Below are 17,591 nucleotides of genomic sequence, written 5' to 3'. Positions count from 1 at the left end.
AGTCTGAGATGCTTTCCGCACCAAGCACATTAGAAAAGGAAAATTCAAAAATCATAGAGGACCAGGACATATCCCTTTCAGAAGACCCACAAACAGAAAGAAGAGGGTTTTCTTGGACTTAACCCCCAAGGCAGTCCATATCCAAAGTCACAAAACAAGAAAACAATGGATACCCTGGAAGGAAAACAGCCAATCACTAACCAAAAGATCCCAAATAAGCCCATCCTACAATCAAATCAGGAAATAAATAAGCAGGCAGAAATCACGAACGACTCAAATGAAGAACTTGAACGAGGAGGGCGAAAGCGATTTTTCCCTACACTAAAGGCCCTCTAACTGTGGAAAAACTACGCTCCTTTCTATGGGAAGTATGTTGCTTCCCACAGAAGCTGGTGACAGCTCAGAAGTTCACACTAACATACCAGAGCTTATCTCACAACATAAGGACCTGTATTTAGACTAAGATGCATTTAGGCCTAAAGTCTCAAGCTGTGAGCAAATTTAGACTATGTATATATTAAGTGCAAAAGCATCATTAATACACAGCCATTTCTGAGTAAACAGAATATTTATAAGGCGGCATCGTTTTAAGTTATATCTCATATTGTGAATACCTTCACAACAAGTTGCCATGATATTGCACTACTTCGAATAAGTAATGCTTCACCTAAGGAGAAGACAAATGTTAATTATTCTCAAATAGGTACCACCACCCAGATGGAACTGTTTCAGGGCTATTTTGCCTTCTTTGGTGGGTGGGTAGGTTCCCAAGTGATGCAATGATGGCAAAACAGTTATGAAGTATAACTCCACAATATGAGAGATGCCTGATGGTGTATGATGTATTTAGACTAAGAATATTTATAAGGCGACATCGTTTTAAGTTATATCTCATATTGTGAATATCTTCACAATGAGTTGCCATGATATTGCACTATTTCGAATAAGTAACACTTCACCTAAGGAGAAGACTAATGTTACTTATTCTCAGATAGGTACCACTGTTTGAAGTAGTGCAATATCATGGCAAATCTTTGTGAAGGTATTCACAATATGAGATATAACTTAAAACGATGCCGATTTATTAATATTCTGTTTATTCAGAAATGGCTGTGTATTAATTATGCTATTGCACTTAATATATACATAGTCTAAATTTTCTCGCAGCTTTGAGGCTTTAGCCCTAAATGCATCTTAGTCTAAATACATCATACACCATCAGGCATCTCTCTTATTGTGGAGTTATACTTCATAACTGTTTTGCCATCATTGCATCACTTGGGTACTTATCCACCCACCAAAGAAGGGCCAAATAGCCCCGAAACAGTGCCGTCTGGGTGGTGGTACCTATCTGAGAATAAGTAACCTTAGTCTTCTCCTTAGGTGAAACGTTACTTAATCAAAGTAGTGCAATATCATGGCAACTTGTTGTGAAGGTATTCACAATATGAGATATAACTTAAAACGATGCCACGTTATAACCCCAGGGGCTCACATCTGGTGAGTATGGGCTTGGCACACCAGGGTCCTCAGCTGGATATCATCATTCTTCTCTTTCTTGGTGATTTCCTTCTACTTCTCTCTCTCTCTCTCTCACACACACACACACACACACACACACACACACACACACACACACACACACACACACACACACACACACACACACACAGGGTAACTCAAATTTTTTTTTGGCTGATGCAGCATAAGCCTCAGGCTTCCTTGCACCATATGGCTAATAATAATAATAAATATTCTGTTTATTCAGAAATGGCTGTGTATTAATGATACTATTGCACTTAATATATACATAGGACCTGTGTTTTAAACTAAAAGGACAGTGCAGGACAGATATGAATAGATCCAAGCGCCTGTACTACTTGATTAACAGGCTTGAACAGCAATAATGACGACACTTAGCATGCTATCACTTAATGCAAGAGGATGTGCCTCTGCACTGCACAATAAGCTGGCCCTTCACAAGGTCCAATGATATCATGCCGACCTACTCTTCCTACAAGAAACAAATATTAAAGCAGACACAAGGCCATCCTTGAAATGGGCAGATTGGCCATATGTATTCCATCATTCTCCAACACCACAACAACATCATGGAGCAGGAGTGAGTATTGGCCTTCATCATAAGTCTGCCTGTAAGCTCAATGTGATAGCAGAGATCGCTGGCTACACAATTTACTCCCTCCTGGATACACTCCAGAAGGAAACCCTGCACCTTTTTAACATATACATGCCACAGCAGGACAGACTTGCTAATCAAATAACCAACTTCATACAAAGCCATCTCTCTACTACAGATCAGGAACACATCATTCTTGCTGGTGACTTCAACTGCACCCTCGACCCAGAAATGGACAGAGTGCAATGCACTGAGCACCACACAACGTTAATCAAAAACCTGCAGGCCTTGATAAACAACAATGAACTGGTTAACACGTTTAGAACACCAGCACCCAGAAGAAAAGTCCTACACCTGGAGATCAGCAAATACAGCATCTGGAAGACTACCATACCAAGCCCGACTGGACAGATACTACATCCCAAAACCCACCATCCCCCTGGTCAGAAGCATCACATATTTGCCATCTTATATCTCAGATCACTCCTTTACCAAATTACAGCTCTCCTTCTCACCCAATCACTTCAAAAGTGGAGGTGCTTACTGGACATTCAACAATAGCCTTCTTCAAGATAGGGAACACATCTCTAAGCTACAAGAACTGATATCCAATCTTGCCCAATCCAAAGACAGATTGGAGCCCATGAACATGTGGTGGCCTAGATTTAAAAGTCAACTGAAATAATTCTCACGAATCTACAGCTATCAGAAAAGTCAACAAAAGTGTAATAACCTTTATCAACTTGAGCAAAGACTGAAAAATCTCCCCCCTGATAGTCAGGCCCATCAGTGAACACTACAAGCTATACAAACCCGCTTTAAACACTCTGCAAAAGGTGCCCTACTGAGATCGTAAATCTATCTGATGCCCTGACCAAATACTTTTTCTCATTAGAATGCAGACATTACAAAGCAACCACCATCACTGCCATTCAGCTGCAAGATGGAAACATCACTGGAGACCCAGAGGAAATCTTCTGTGAAGTAACAAGATTTTATAGAGAAATTTACAGTTCCCAAGAAACCTCTACAAAAGCAACTGAGGAAATCCTTTCAGGACTTAAAAAAATCTCCCATACGGCCCAATGCAGTATGGAGAAACCAATCACCCTACAAGAACTAACAGCAGCAGCATGCAAAGCCCTTTCCAAAAATAAATCACCAGATCTGGACGGACTGACTTCCGAATTCTTCCAAATGCTTTGGGATCAACTCTGAATGCTTCTTTTTCAAATGCTTGAAGAAGCCCAGTCCCATGGACTACCAGGTTTGTTCACCACCTCTGTCGCTTGACAGGGGATCGCACCAACCTACAAAACTGGTGCCCAGTTTCCTTAATGAATACAGACTGTAAAATTATTTCCAAAGCCATCGCCAGTAGATTAAAATCCACTCTCCCTGATATCATCGATCACTAACAAACATACTCAGTACCTGGAAGATCAGTTCACGACAATCTACATCTGATCCTTGACCTCCTCTCCACAGCAAGCAGTCAAAGAGAATTCCTAGCACTAAGTAGCCTTGACCAGGAAAAGGCTTTCAACAGCGTTGAACACAGCTACCTTTTTTAAACCTTGTAAGCTTTTGGATATGGACCCTACATCATTGGAACAAGCCATCTGCTATACAAGGAAGTCAAATTCTGCCTGAAACTGAACAACCAGCTCACCCGCCACTTTCCGTATTCCAGAGGGATAAAACAAGGCTGCCCACTCTCTGGGAAACTCTATACAATTGCCATAGAACCATTCCTTAATAAAATTGCCACCAGTCTACAATCCCGACAAACGCTGCTACCAGAAGCCCACCTAAAGATAACCTACTCAGCATATGCAGATGATGTCACAACTGCAATACGCCATGAGAGCGAATTTGAAAACATTCAAATGGCTCATGATCTCTATGCTCAAGCATCAGGTGCAAAACTCAACCACTGTAAGACCAGCGGCCTGTGGGCTGGCAACTGGAAAACTAGAACACATTCCCCCATCCAATGCACATGGTCCGGCGAGGGACAGAAATACCTAGATGTGTACCTCAACAATACTCTCCTTTTCTCCCAGAAGAACTGGCCTGAATTGCTGAGTTGTTTCAACAGAGTACTCGGGAAATGGAGAAGTGTTTGCACCTTCGCTGAGAGGGAGAGTGCTTGTGGTCAATGAGATGGCGGCAAGCATTCTCTGGCACATCTTCAAAGTTGTCACTCCACCTGTTGACTTCCTCCACCAAATCCAGGCATCTGTCCAAAGCCGACCGGGCTAGCCGAGTGGGTAAAGTGCCTGCCTGGCAACTCAAAGGTCGCGGGTTCGAATCCCGCCTCGGGCTTGGATCAGAGTACAAAATGCAAAAACCTTGGGAGGTGCAATATGGCCACAGAAGCCGATGCGCCAACAACTAACAAAAAAAAAAAAAAAAAATCTGTCCGAAGCTTCCTTTGGAACAAAACCAACTGGATGTCACATTCCAAACTCAGCCAGCCACTCACTCACAGGAGTCGGGGGTTGGTCTCTCTTGATGACAAAATCACAGCATTCTGGATATCACCTTTCTTCTTAAGACACTGCAAACGAAATACCCACATTGCTACACTATGGATAAACTACTAGCAATGGCCACTAGAGGACTATCTCTTTCAACAATATTGAAGAGCAATGGACTCTTCCAGCAGGACAATGCACCTCTCTTCAGAGCCGTGGTGACTAGAACAAGGTTCGAATAGCATTCTGCAGATTTTACCATTGTGGAATAACCTCCCTGTTCACTGGACACAAACCCTGTGGAGCATCTTTGGGATGCTGTGGAAAGGTCTGTTCGAGCTTTGGGATCCTCCACCCAGGAATGCAATGGAATTATGGACAGTGGTGCAGCAAGCATGGATGGAAATACCCGTGGAATGCTTTTGTGAACTAGTGGACTCAATGCCTTGCTGTGTGACTGCCCTTATATGCAGGCAGAAGGTGGGCCTGCCCTTTACTAGGCAGGTATCCCATGATTTCTGTTCATTCAGTGTATACAGAGGTAATCTGACATCTCTGCCATTGTTGAAAGATATCATATACATTGAAGCAGTTCCACCAAATATGTTATTTTCTGCTGTGATTAGAGCAGTATAGTTAAATTGTTATGAACTGTATGTGTTGCTGACATCAATTTGTGCATCTGTACCCCCTTCTGATGATATTTAAAAAATATAAAATTTTGATTCTGTAAAAAATCCCATACTTTATACAATATCACTGTAAAAATCGTGAAAAAATTACTGAGACACCTAAGGGCACTGTGAACCGAAAAAGTTTGGGAACTCCTGCCATATGTAATTTATTAATAATCACATAAGGGAAAGCAAATATTTATTAAATCTTCCTCTCCAACAACCGTTTTGATTTCTTTTATTAAAAAGAATTTACTTATGGGAGTTTAACTTAATGTAATACTTTGTGTACAATAAAATTCACTTGATAACAACAGTCCACATAGTTTAATTAGCATTTTTTTTCCACAATTCAGATTTATTCATTATGAACATTTAATTGCCTTCTCTTAGCACTTAACTTTTTTATTTTATTTTGTATTCTTCAGTGGTGGAAATAAAAGAAAATTGAGTGCTGCCATTGCTCTGATTGGTGATCCACCAGTAATATTTCTTGATGAGCCAACAACAGGAATGGATCCTGTTGCAAGGCGTTGTCTTTGGGATGCCCTTCTTAAAATTATGGAAGCTGGACAGTCCATAATTCTTACTTCTCATAGGTAAATTTTGAGTAGAGTAGTTTAATTAAATAAATTTCTTTTAGTTTGTCACTGTTTTTGAACACCTAAAAATTCAGAATAAAAAAGGTAGTAGTAGATATTCAGTTTTTATTGCAGTTTCAGAGCTATGATAAAGATAGAAAAATTCTATCATTAGAAATTAGAAATGCACTTATACACTGTTCACAGTATGGATTTGTTAAGGGGCAATCATGTGTGACCAATCTTGATTGCATACTACAATTGCATACCTCTTTGTTACTCATATAACAGAGTAACAAAGATGCAAAAAATAATTCTGATGTTATTACAACTTAGATTTCAGAAAAGGTTTTGATAGTATTCCACATAAAACACTGCTGTACATATAAAACAGATTTTAACAGAACAGTGGATGTTTTACGAAATACATAAACTTGCACCAAATTACTGCAAATTAAATGAACAATTGAACATGAAGAAACCACCCTTGTTTGAATATGCTGCTGGGCAGTGATTTTCCTCTTTGTTCACATTGTCACTCTACCAGGAAACGAGCAGGCAGATTTAGCTGCTAAATGTGCTATAAATGTGATACCATCTAATTTCAGGACTCCTTATATTGACCATAAATCCATTATCAAACAGATGTATAAACAAGAGTGGACACGCATGTGGCAAGATCAAGCAAATAATAAACTTCTTGAAATCAAAAGAGAACCCAAGCAATGGCAATCCAGTCTGAGATGAAACAGAAAGGAAGAAACCATCCTGGCCAGATTACGCATTGGTCATACATTCCTCACTCATAGCTACTTACTAATAAACGATGATCCTCCACAATGCAGTAACTGCTTATGCTCATTAACAGTAAAACATATTATCCTGGAATGCCCGTTATATCTGAAAGAACGGAAAACTGCTTTCTTCTCTCATTTTCATAACTTCAGCCAGTTATCATTACAGTGTGTTCTAGGAGAGTGTGAGGATATGGATGACATTTTTATCTTTATAAAATTGATAAATAAATATCATAATATATGAGTCATATCACACGTAAGACAAACGAAGAAGATATTAGACAGTAATCAGTGCATTATAGCCTAAGCTGCTGCTGATGCACCAACAAATTTAACAACAACAACAACATTGTAACTCTCAGCTGACAGTGAAACCTATCGTTAAATGCACTTATTATCACGCAGCTAGAGCAGTAACATTCTGCTCCTATAAAACTCGACCTCTCAGACTACAGCAAACTACATGAAGATGTTGTAGTAGTTAATGGTAAAGACACAAGTTTTAATTTCAGAAGAAGGGACTCTGACAGTTTAAAGTTCTATATGGCATCTATTAATTGGGAGGTTTGCAGAGCGAGGGCAAAAATAACAGAAGCCATGAATGCATACATAACATTATGAAAATATTACAGGAGAATCTAAAATGGATGAATGCAGAGCTGACCAGACAAATAGAGCAGAAAACAAGAGCATGGGACAGTTACAGAATGATCAGAAGTACTGAAGCCTGTAACAACTATAAGTTGATTTGTAGTAGTAACATTAGCATTAGTATAAAGGCACATGATGCAAGAAAACAAGCTTATATATAGCATCAGCCAAAAAAAAAAAAAAAATCTAATTTCACCCATCCACTCGCTCCAAATTTTTGTCTAGTTCCGCCTTGAATCTATTTACGCTATCAACTTCTACGACAGATGGAAGTTTATTCCAGCAATCAACCATATGCTGGCTAACGGCAAACTTCCACACATCTATCCTACAACTGTCTTTTCTCAATTTCAATTTATGCCCTCTCAGGTGATTATTCTGAGCAAGAGGAAGAATCCCATCACCACTGAGCATGCTTAAACTATTCAAGGCTTTATACACCTCACTCAGATTACCTCGCAGGTGCCTAGTCTCCAGACACTGTAATTTGCAAAATTTAAGCCTTTCTTCGTAAGAGCAACCCTTTATTCCATTCACTGATCTTGTTGCCCTTCTTTGCACTCGCTCCAGCAGTTCTACATCCTTCTTGAAATGAGGCCTCCAGACCTGTATACAGTACTCAAAGTGTGGCCTGACCATTGCCTTATACAAGGGGATAATCATCTCCTTATTCCTGCTAGAAAAATTCCTGTATATCACTGACAAGACACCATGAGCTACTCTTGCAGCCCATCTGCACTGCTCAGAGAACTTCATATCTGCCTGCACAATTACCCCCAGGTCCTTTTCATTCTCTACCACTGTCAGTGTAGTACTACACAGTTGATACGTTACTCTGGGGTTACTGCTTCCCATATGCAGTACTTTACATTTGTCATTGTTAAACTTCAGTTGCCACCTCTCAGCTCATCGCTCAACTTTTCTAGATCCTGTTGTAGCAGTGTACTGTCATTAGATAAGGTTAGAGAGGCCAAGGCTGTGTATGACAATGCACTAGCTAAGAGAGCAAAGAATAGGGACAAGGAATTTTTCATGTATTGAATTATTAGTGATTTATTTCTTGTATTGAATTATTAGTGATTGTCTATCAGCTGCCAAAGCTCGTACCTGCAGTACCAGGAATAGCACAGCTGTTATCTGCGGCACAAAGAACCACTTTGCAGTAACCTAAAGATCATCAAATGAAGCAGCTCATCTTAGGATGTTGTGTCGTAGAAACTGTTATAGAATTTTTTTTAGCCTGGACCGTATTTGTTAACAGGAGAGACTGCTTCTACAGGGATGGAATACACTTAAATAGAAAGGGTGCAAGAATATTTGCTGATGATATCGACCCACCTAACAGTGTTAGGTGGGTCGGAAAACTGCTAACTTTGGGGGAGACAAAGACTAATAGATTAACAGTAGCCACTGGCAGACGCGAAAGAGATTCTTGCACTGCTTCTATTGGAATGAGCAGAAGCCTGAAAAACAAGATGCAGGATATTTCAGAGACTGCTGGGAGTCATTGCGGTACAAGTAAACACATGGGTTGTGTTAGGATAGCTAAGAATAGAAACAGGTGCATGTATACTTGCATGTACACCAATACTAGGAGGAGTTTAGAAAATAAATTTGATGAATTTGAGGTATTGCTCAAAACAATAAAGGCAGATATTGTTGGGATTTCAGAGATGTGGTGTCACACAGTTATAAGGAATGCAGAACTGGAATTTGGGGAGTACAACATCTACAGAAAGGATAGACAGGATAGGAAGGCAGGAGGGGTTATGCTATTAGTTAAGAAACACATAAAATCCAAGGAAGTGAATCCAGTTGACATCGCTGGACAGTGCAGTGTCGAGTCAGTTTGGTGTGACATAAGCATTGGGAGATCAAAATTGAGAGTAGGAGTGTGCTATAGGCCTAATGACTCTGATGAGTATAATAAGAAACTGTACAGGGAAATAGAGTGGGCCAGTAAATCAGAGAGTCTTATAATGGGGGATTTAAATTTCCCAGATATTGACTGGAATTTGGGGGCTGGTCACTTACACACTAGCAAGGCTTTTGTGGATTTATTGGATGATTGTTTTCTACATCAGCATGTTCAGGAGACAATTAGGGGAGTAATACTCTTGATTTGATTATCAGTAGTGATTCTTCATGCATTAAGAATCTGCCGATAAATAAACCACTAGGGGGCAGTGATCACAGTGTGCTGAAGTGGGATTTACTCAAAGAGGTAACTACCATTAGGGGTAAAGGGAAGGGTTATTGCTTTCGTAAAGGCGACTACGATGGACTGAGACAGTATTTAAATTCTATACAGTGGGACCAACTGATGATGTTACCAAAAGCAAATTCAAAATGGGAAGCATTAAAAGAACTTATTTTGGAAGCTACTAGGCTTTACATACCAACTAAGAAATATTGTTCAAGGTTTAGGCCTAAATGGATGTCAGATGAACTAATGAGACATATGGCAGAGAAGAAAAATGCGTGGGATACATACAAATTAACACGTGACACAGAAGCCTATGATAGATACAAGTTGATCTGTAACTAAGTTACAAAGGAGGTTAGGCAGGCGAAGGCAGATTACGAGAAATCTTTGGCAAGGGATGCAAAGAAAAACAGCAAAGAGTTCTTTACTTATGTAAACTCTAGAAGGAAGGGGATGAATCAGATTGGTCCACTTGATATCGATGGTTCAACTGTTGTTGATCCTGCTCAGGTAGCTAACAAACTAAATGAATATTTTACATCGACATTCACACATGAGGAGTTATTCAGCAAGGGGAGAAGTGTATTCATGCCAGAAGTGTATTCAACTCTCGCAGTAAGCTAGATAATCTTGTAATAACTGAGAGGGAAGTGGAGGAGAAATTGTTGAAGATAAACACAAGAAAGGCACCTGGGGTGGATGGGATCTCTCCGAGTATATCAAAGGAGGCAGCAAAGGAAGTAAGTGAACCCTTAGCCATAATTATGAGAACTTCCTTGAACTCAGGGGAGGTACCCATAGACTGGAGATGTGCAAATGTGACCCCAATTCACAAAGGAGGATCAAAGGCTGACACAAGTAATTATAGACCTCTGAGTTTAACTTCTGTTCCAGGAAAATTAATGGAGTCACTGGTTAAAGAAGCACTGCAGGATCATCTAGACAAGACTTCAGTTATAGCTCGGACACAGCATGGTTTTGTTAAAGGGAAGTCTTGCCTGACCAATTTGATTGGATACTATGATGCGGTCACAAAAGAACTGGATGCAGGGAATAACTTTGATATTATATACTTGGATCTTAGAAAGGGTTTTGATAATGTTGCACATGGAAGACTGGTGCACAAATTGGAGCAGTGTGGCATCGGAGGCAAATTGCTGCTATGGATAAAGGGGCGGTTGAGGGGGAGAAGACAGAGAGTGGTAATCAATGGACACTGCTCATCGTGGACTAATGTTATTAGTGGAGTCCTTCACGGTTCAGTGTTGGGTCCATTATTGTTTTCTGTATTTATAAATAATATTGATGATGGTATATCAAGCTTAATGTCCAAGTTTGCAGACGATAAAAGGTTGGCAGGGTTGTTAAGGACACTGCTGACGCTGCAACAGGATCTGGAAAGGTTGAGCAGATGGGCTGAGAGTCGGCAAATGAAGTTTAACATTGACAAATGTAAAGTACTACATAAGGGAAACAGCAACCCCAGAGCAACGTATCAACTCTGTGGGTACTACACTGACAGTGGTTGAGAATGAAAGGGAACTGGGGGTGGTTGTGTAGGCAGATATGAAGTTCTCTGAGCAGTGCAGACAGGCTGCAAGAGTAGCTCATGGTGTCTTATCAATGATATATAGGAATTTTTCTAGCAGGGGTAAGGAGGTGATTATTCCCTTGTAGAAGGCAATGGTCAGGCCACACCTAGAGTACTGTATACAGGTCTGGAGGCCTCATTTCAAGGAGGATGTAGAGCTGCTGGAACAAGTACATGGAAGGGCAACAAGATTAGTGAATGGAACAAAGGAGTACTCTTACGAAGAAAGGCTTAAGTTTTGCAAATTACAGTGTCTGGAGACTAGGCACCAGCGAGGTGATCTGATAGAGGTGTATAAAGCCTTGAATGGTTTGAGTATGCTCAATGCTGATGGGATTCTTCCTCTTGCTCAGAATAATCACCTGAGAGGGCATAAATTCAAATTGAGGAAAGACAGATGTAGGATAGACGTGCGGAAATTTGCCTTTAGCCAGCGGGCGGTTGGTTGGTGGAACAGACTTCCATCCCTTGTTGTGGAGGTTGATAGACTAAATAAGTTTAAGCCTCAGCTGGACAGGTATTTTGAACGAACAGAGGGTTGAAGTGGAAGTGGGTTTTTTTTTTTTGGCTGATGCTGCATAAGCTTGCTTTCTTGCATCAAATGCCTCTACTAATGCTAATGCTAATCCCTTGTCATGGAAGTTGATAGCCTAAATAAGTTTAAGGCTCAGCTGGACAGGTATTTTGAACGAGCAGGGGTGAAGTGGAAGTGGTTTTTTTTTTTGGCTGATGCTGCATAAGCTTGCTCTCTTGCATCAAATGCCTCTACTAATGCTAATTGGTCACTCCTTGGAACTTTAATTTCAATATACGAATACAAAGAACTAAAAAGCGAATCAGATTGGACCCCTGGTGCACTGGGCATATATGGGAAAGTCTTAGACAACTGAGCTGATGTTGCAGATGAATTGAACAGGTGCTTTGCATCTGTCTTCACTGAAGAAAGATCCTTCATGCTGAGAAGAGGCTGTGCAAGTGAGGGTGAGTCATATGAAATCAGTGATTTTAAAATTACAGAAAAAAACTTTCAAGCATAAAGGAAAGTAAGGCTCCTGGAGTGGAGTTGATGGCGTATACAGTTGTGCCCCCGTATCCGCTGATTCAGTTACTTGCGGTTAACCGTGGAAAGAAAAGAAAACGAAAAACTTAACACATGCTACTTGTGTGTCCAATACGAAGCTTCCCTTTATGTTTTACGATGTAGATTTTAAATCGAAGTTTCCCTTTATTTTTTTTGAATGTTGCATATGGTTTGGTCACCAACGTTATAATGGTTTATTAGAGCTTTAACGGATGTATTGTTTTCAAACTTGTGAATAATTTCAAGTTTTTGTTTAATTTGAAAGCACAACTCCTGCGTTTGCCCATCGTTTTCACAATTTATAAACAAAAAAAATAAATAATAGTTACTATAAAAAAAAATTGCGACATTACTATAAAAAAAAAGAATTGCGACATAAATAATGAGACAAAATTTGCCCTTTTGCAGTGCAGTGGAACACAACAATCAGCGCAACACACTAAATCAAACTAAACATTTGGTCTCTTTTTTTTTTTTTTTGTTTTGAGCAGTAGGTGTGAAGCTAGCAGGGGTTGCAAGATAACAGGTACACTAATCTCACAATGGCAACTTGTAACGCCCGTTCTTGTCGCTTATTTACGACTTGCAAAATATCTGTTTCTAGTTATTACTTGAATTTTATTATTTTTTTTATTTGTAGTCTTGAAGTGTCCCGGTAAATTGAGAGTCTGCTGTACTTTATCATTACCGTATTTAATGTTGGTAATGTTTTAATGTGTATTTAATTTATCAATTAAATTTTATTATACGTACGAGACAGACTACCAAGTAACATTATTTTGTACTGTTATTGAACCACCCTCGTATGTACAATAAAATCACCTTATATATGGGATCAGCAGGTGTTCGCTTATATCTGCGGTTTCAGCCATCCATGGTAGGTCTTGGAACGTATCCCCCGCAGATACGGGGGTCTTACTGTATCCAATAATTTTGAGGGAGGCTGCCAGGGAGTGTATTGAACCATTGAAGTTAATTATGAGGACATCTTTGGACTCGGGAGAGATTCCTTTGGATTGGAGAAGTGCCAACGTATCACCAATACATGAAGGCATTTCTAAGAGCGAAGTTGGTAACTACAGACCAGTTAGTCTGACTTCAGAGGTAAGGAAAATCTTAGAAGCAATGATTAACAGTGTAATTCAGGGATATTTAGATAGATTTGGTATTCTGAATTACACACAAAATGGTTTAACTAACTCAGTAAGCTATTTTGATACAGTTACTCATGAGCTGGATTTAGGGAACAATTTTGACAGTATTTCGAGTTTAGCAAGGCTTATGCAATAAGCTGGACATGTTGACATTACTGGAAAAATTCTAAGGTGGACTGCTGGGTAGTTGCAATACAGAAAGCAGAGGGTTGTAATTAATCTATATTCTTCAGATTGCTGTAAAGTCAGAAGTGGGGTCCTTGAAGGATTGGTTCTTGGATTGTTGTTTCCGATTTTCATAAATGACATTCACAATGAGATAGAAGGCTTGATGTCAAAATTTGCGGATGATATAAAGATTGGTAGAGTTGTTAACGATCAGTATATCAAGCAGTGCCCCTTTGGGATGACTTGAACAAGCTGCAAGAATGATCAGAAAAGTGGCAGCTATGTTTTAATGCAGCAAAATGCAAGATCTTACATTTGGGGAATAGCAACCCCAAAATAAAACCTGGCATCTTAGAAACATGTGAAATGGCCTGGCATGGACTTAAAAAAAAAAAAAAAATTGGTGAGTTGTCAAACTCAGTCAATGTTACTGGGATGCATCACAGAATCCAAAATAAGAAAAAAAAGCAATATAAACATGTATCCAGTTCTGAATGGTTATGGAACTACAATAGCTTATTCATACTTAGTATGAATGTGGCTTATTTTTATTTATTTTGTTACTTTTTACTATATAATATAGGTGTAAATACACTGTAATTAGCTCATAAAAATAAACTACAATCTTAGTGTAAAGGCATCAATTTAATTGTATCTCATATTATGACTACCTTCACAATGAGTTACCATGTATTGCACTACCTCGAATAAGTAACACTTCACTAATAGAGAAGACTATTGTCACTTATTCTCAGTGGGCACCACCACTCAAATGGCACCATTTCAAGGCTTGTTGGCCTTTCGTCAGTGGTGGATGAGCAGGTACCCTGTTGTTGCAATGATGCCAACCCAGTTGTGAAGTTAATGCCACAATATGAGAGATGTACAGCCAACAGGTGTACAGAATAATACTGTAATAATAATGTAAATGCACAAGGCATAATACGATGTGAGTATGAAATAACCGCCTAATAACGGTGTAAATACGCCATAGTTAGCTCATACCTATTGGCATCTCTCATATTGTGGAATTAACTTCACAACTGGGTTGGCATGATTGCAACGCCAGGGTACCTACCCACCCACCGACGATAGGCCAATAAGCCTTGAAACGCTGCCATCGGGGTGGCTCTGCCCACTGAGAATAAATAACAATAGTCTTCTCTATTAGTGAAGTGTTACTTATTCGAGGTAGTGCAATACATGGTAACTCATTGTGAAGGTAGTCACAATATGAGATACAATTAAATCGATGCCTTTACACTATATAGTGATCATAGTTTACAGCAGCCCTCGTTATAACGCGGTTCACTTTACACTGATTCGCTGTAACGCTGTTCTTATAATATAACCCGTATCTGACTATAATGCTGTCACAAATCACTATAACGCTCTTTTATAGATTTCATTTTTGGCATATTTAGCAAAATCGTTTCATTTGATGGAGTCGATAGCTTGAAAACGAATAGCAAAACAGCATTAAAACGTTTACAATGCCGACTTGAGAAATTTTCTCACATGCTAATTTAATTGCAGCACAGTGATTTGTTATGTAGTTCCGAGATCAACATTTTAAAAAATTATCAAGTATATTACTTGTAATATTTGTGTTATATGCATTTATTCGAAGTCTAGTCATCACTCAGCACAGTATTAGACATTGTGCGTAACGGACAGTTTACTCGAACATTATATCATAATTAATGCAACCAATGCAGTTACATTTTCAAAGAGTTAATAATGGCGGATAAGAATGAAAAAGACTGAATTTGAAAATTAAATTAGACATTTTGAAGGGAATTGATTCCAGTCAACGACAAGCAGATGTGTGCCATAATTTAGGACTGGCAGGTTTAACTGTAAGAACAATTATAAAAAATAAAGAATTAATTTTAGCAGCGGGAAAGACAGCTGTTCCACTGCAAGCAACTAGGGCTAGGCCAGCTATTAGGATTGAAATGGAGAGAATTTACCCAATTTTATTGAAAATATCCTATGCAGAATTCAATTAAGTTAAATATTATAAAAAGAGAGAGAGAGAGAGAGAGAGAGAGAGAGAGAGAGAGAGAGAGAGAGAGAGAGATTAGCCTATATAATGATCTGAAGAAAACTCACCTAAAAAAAAAAAAAATGTGGAACCATTTAAAACTAGTAAGGGCTTTGAATAGATTTAAAATCCAGGGAGAAGCCGCAAGTGCAAATCAATGAGCCAAAACTTTCAAAAAAGAACTTGTTAAAATTATTGAAGAGGGGTATTATGTGTTATACTTCTCAACAAGTTTTTAACAAAGATGAAGCAGGACTTTTTTGGAAACAAATGCCTAAAAGAAGTTTCATATTGAAAGAAGAAAAAAAATATGCCAGGTTTCAAAGCAGTTAAAGATCGGTTGACTTTATTGTTGGGTGGTAATGCCGTGGGGGATTTAAAATTAAAACCCCTTTTAGTTTACCAGGAAGAGGGCCAAAGTACAACCCAAAATCAACACATTTTTCATGATTAAATTCATCAATCATAAATTCAACGTAAGTCGTTACCGCATAATTATATACGTATGTAATGCAGAATATTTTATACATACATAAAATATATAAATATTAATAAAATAATAAAATATCTGAATATTAAATATTTTTACTGACATTTGTGCATCTTTTCACTACCATTTATTATTGATTAGGAAATATCCTATGGCACCGACCGCGACTCACAAATACATATGGGAATGTGGTGCTCGCTTAGCATGGATTCACTTAGCGCTCTGTTTTTCCGGAACGAATTGTCAGCGTTGAGCGGGGGAGGTCACTGTATTTTTGAGTTAAACTATGGTGTATTTATTTACACCGATATTATATAGTTATTTCATGCTCTTATCGTATTATGCCTTGTGCATTTACATTATTGTTACTTTTTACTGTTGAAACCTCTGTAGCCGCTTCCAAAATTCAAATAGTTACTAAGGTAGAAATGGACTAGTTTATATGACATTTTCTCTTATTTTTACCCTACAATATAGCCCAGAATTTTTTGTGCACCCTTTTGAAAGACTCTTTTTAATCAAAAAGAGGAAGTTATTACATTCTCTAGTATAGAATGTTAAATTACACTAGATTAATAATTTAATAATTTATGGAGATGAGAGTTTATTCTTATCAGTCACTTTATGAGATGCAGTAACAGAAAGAACTAAATCATTAAGCCTCGCAAATCTCCAGAAAACTTTTTAAAATGTTTATAATTATTTTCACATACATCTGTAGTATATGCATATATATTCTGTGATATGAATTAAGTTTTTCATGTTATGAAATTTTTTATATGGAAATATATTTATTTCAGCATGGAAGAATGTGAAGCACTCTGTGAGCGATTGGTGATTATGGTAAATGGCCGTTTTTGTTGTTTAGGAAGTCCTCAACATCTCAAAAGCAAATACGGTGAGGGATTTACTTTGCTAATCAAAGTTGGTCAGTTTCATTCAGTTACTTCAAGAAACAACTATATTGATAGGGAATACTGTCCAGGACTAACCAAGGAAAGTATGATTTTAAAGAAAGATATTGATGATGTGAAGAGATTTGTTGCAAGCACTTTTGAAGGCAGTATTCTAAAAGGTGTACATGATGGTTATAGTCTCCTTCATTATCATATTCCAGATCCAAAAATGAGCTGGGCTCAAATGTTTGGAGAAATGGAGAGAGCAAAACATATTTTAAATATTGAGGATTATTCCATAGGACAGACGACACTAGAACAAATCTTTTTAAATTTTGCTCGTGCTCAGAGAACTATAGAACCTTAATTATTATATTTATGAATTTTAAGATTTGATTTCTGTTTAACTGAAAGATCACTCAGCATACCTAATTGTAAATGATGTTATTTTAATTCTCTTTACATGTAGAATGCAAGTTAAATGCAAAATAATTATAACTGTGATCTTGCTGTTATTTATATGATGAATATATTCATATAGGTATACACTTCATTTTATGAGCAAGTGCAACTGTACATATGTAAGATTGTATATTTTAACAGAAGTCTATATCCATCCATCCTGTGACTGTACACTG

General features: G+C 38.3%; 1 protein-coding gene across 1 annotated transcript in view; it reads left to right on the top strand.

Annotated features, from left to right (window-relative positions):
• LOC150076806 (phospholipid-transporting ATPase ABCA3-like) overlaps nt 1-17,320 on the top strand; it is a 354,775-nt gene extending 337,455 nt beyond the window's left edge. The window contains exons 22-23 of the mRNA XM_090385684.1: nt 5,720-5,890; nt 16,858-17,320. Of these exons, the coding sequence (XP_090241810.1) occupies nt 5,720-5,890; nt 16,858-17,320 (634 nt within the window). The remainder of the gene's footprint in view (nt 1-5,719; nt 5,891-16,857) is intronic.
• The last annotated feature ends 271 nt before the right edge of the window (nt 17,321-17,591 follow it).

Source organism: Mastigoproctus giganteus, chromosome 12 (assembly GCF_048544385.1).
Source record: "Mastigoproctus giganteus isolate SK-2022 chromosome 12, ASM4854438v1, whole genome shotgun sequence".
Classification (NCBI taxonomy): Eukaryota; Metazoa; Arthropoda; class Arachnida; order Uropygi; family Thelyphonidae; genus Mastigoproctus; species Mastigoproctus giganteus.
This window is presented reverse-complemented; position numbering and strand designations above follow the sequence as displayed.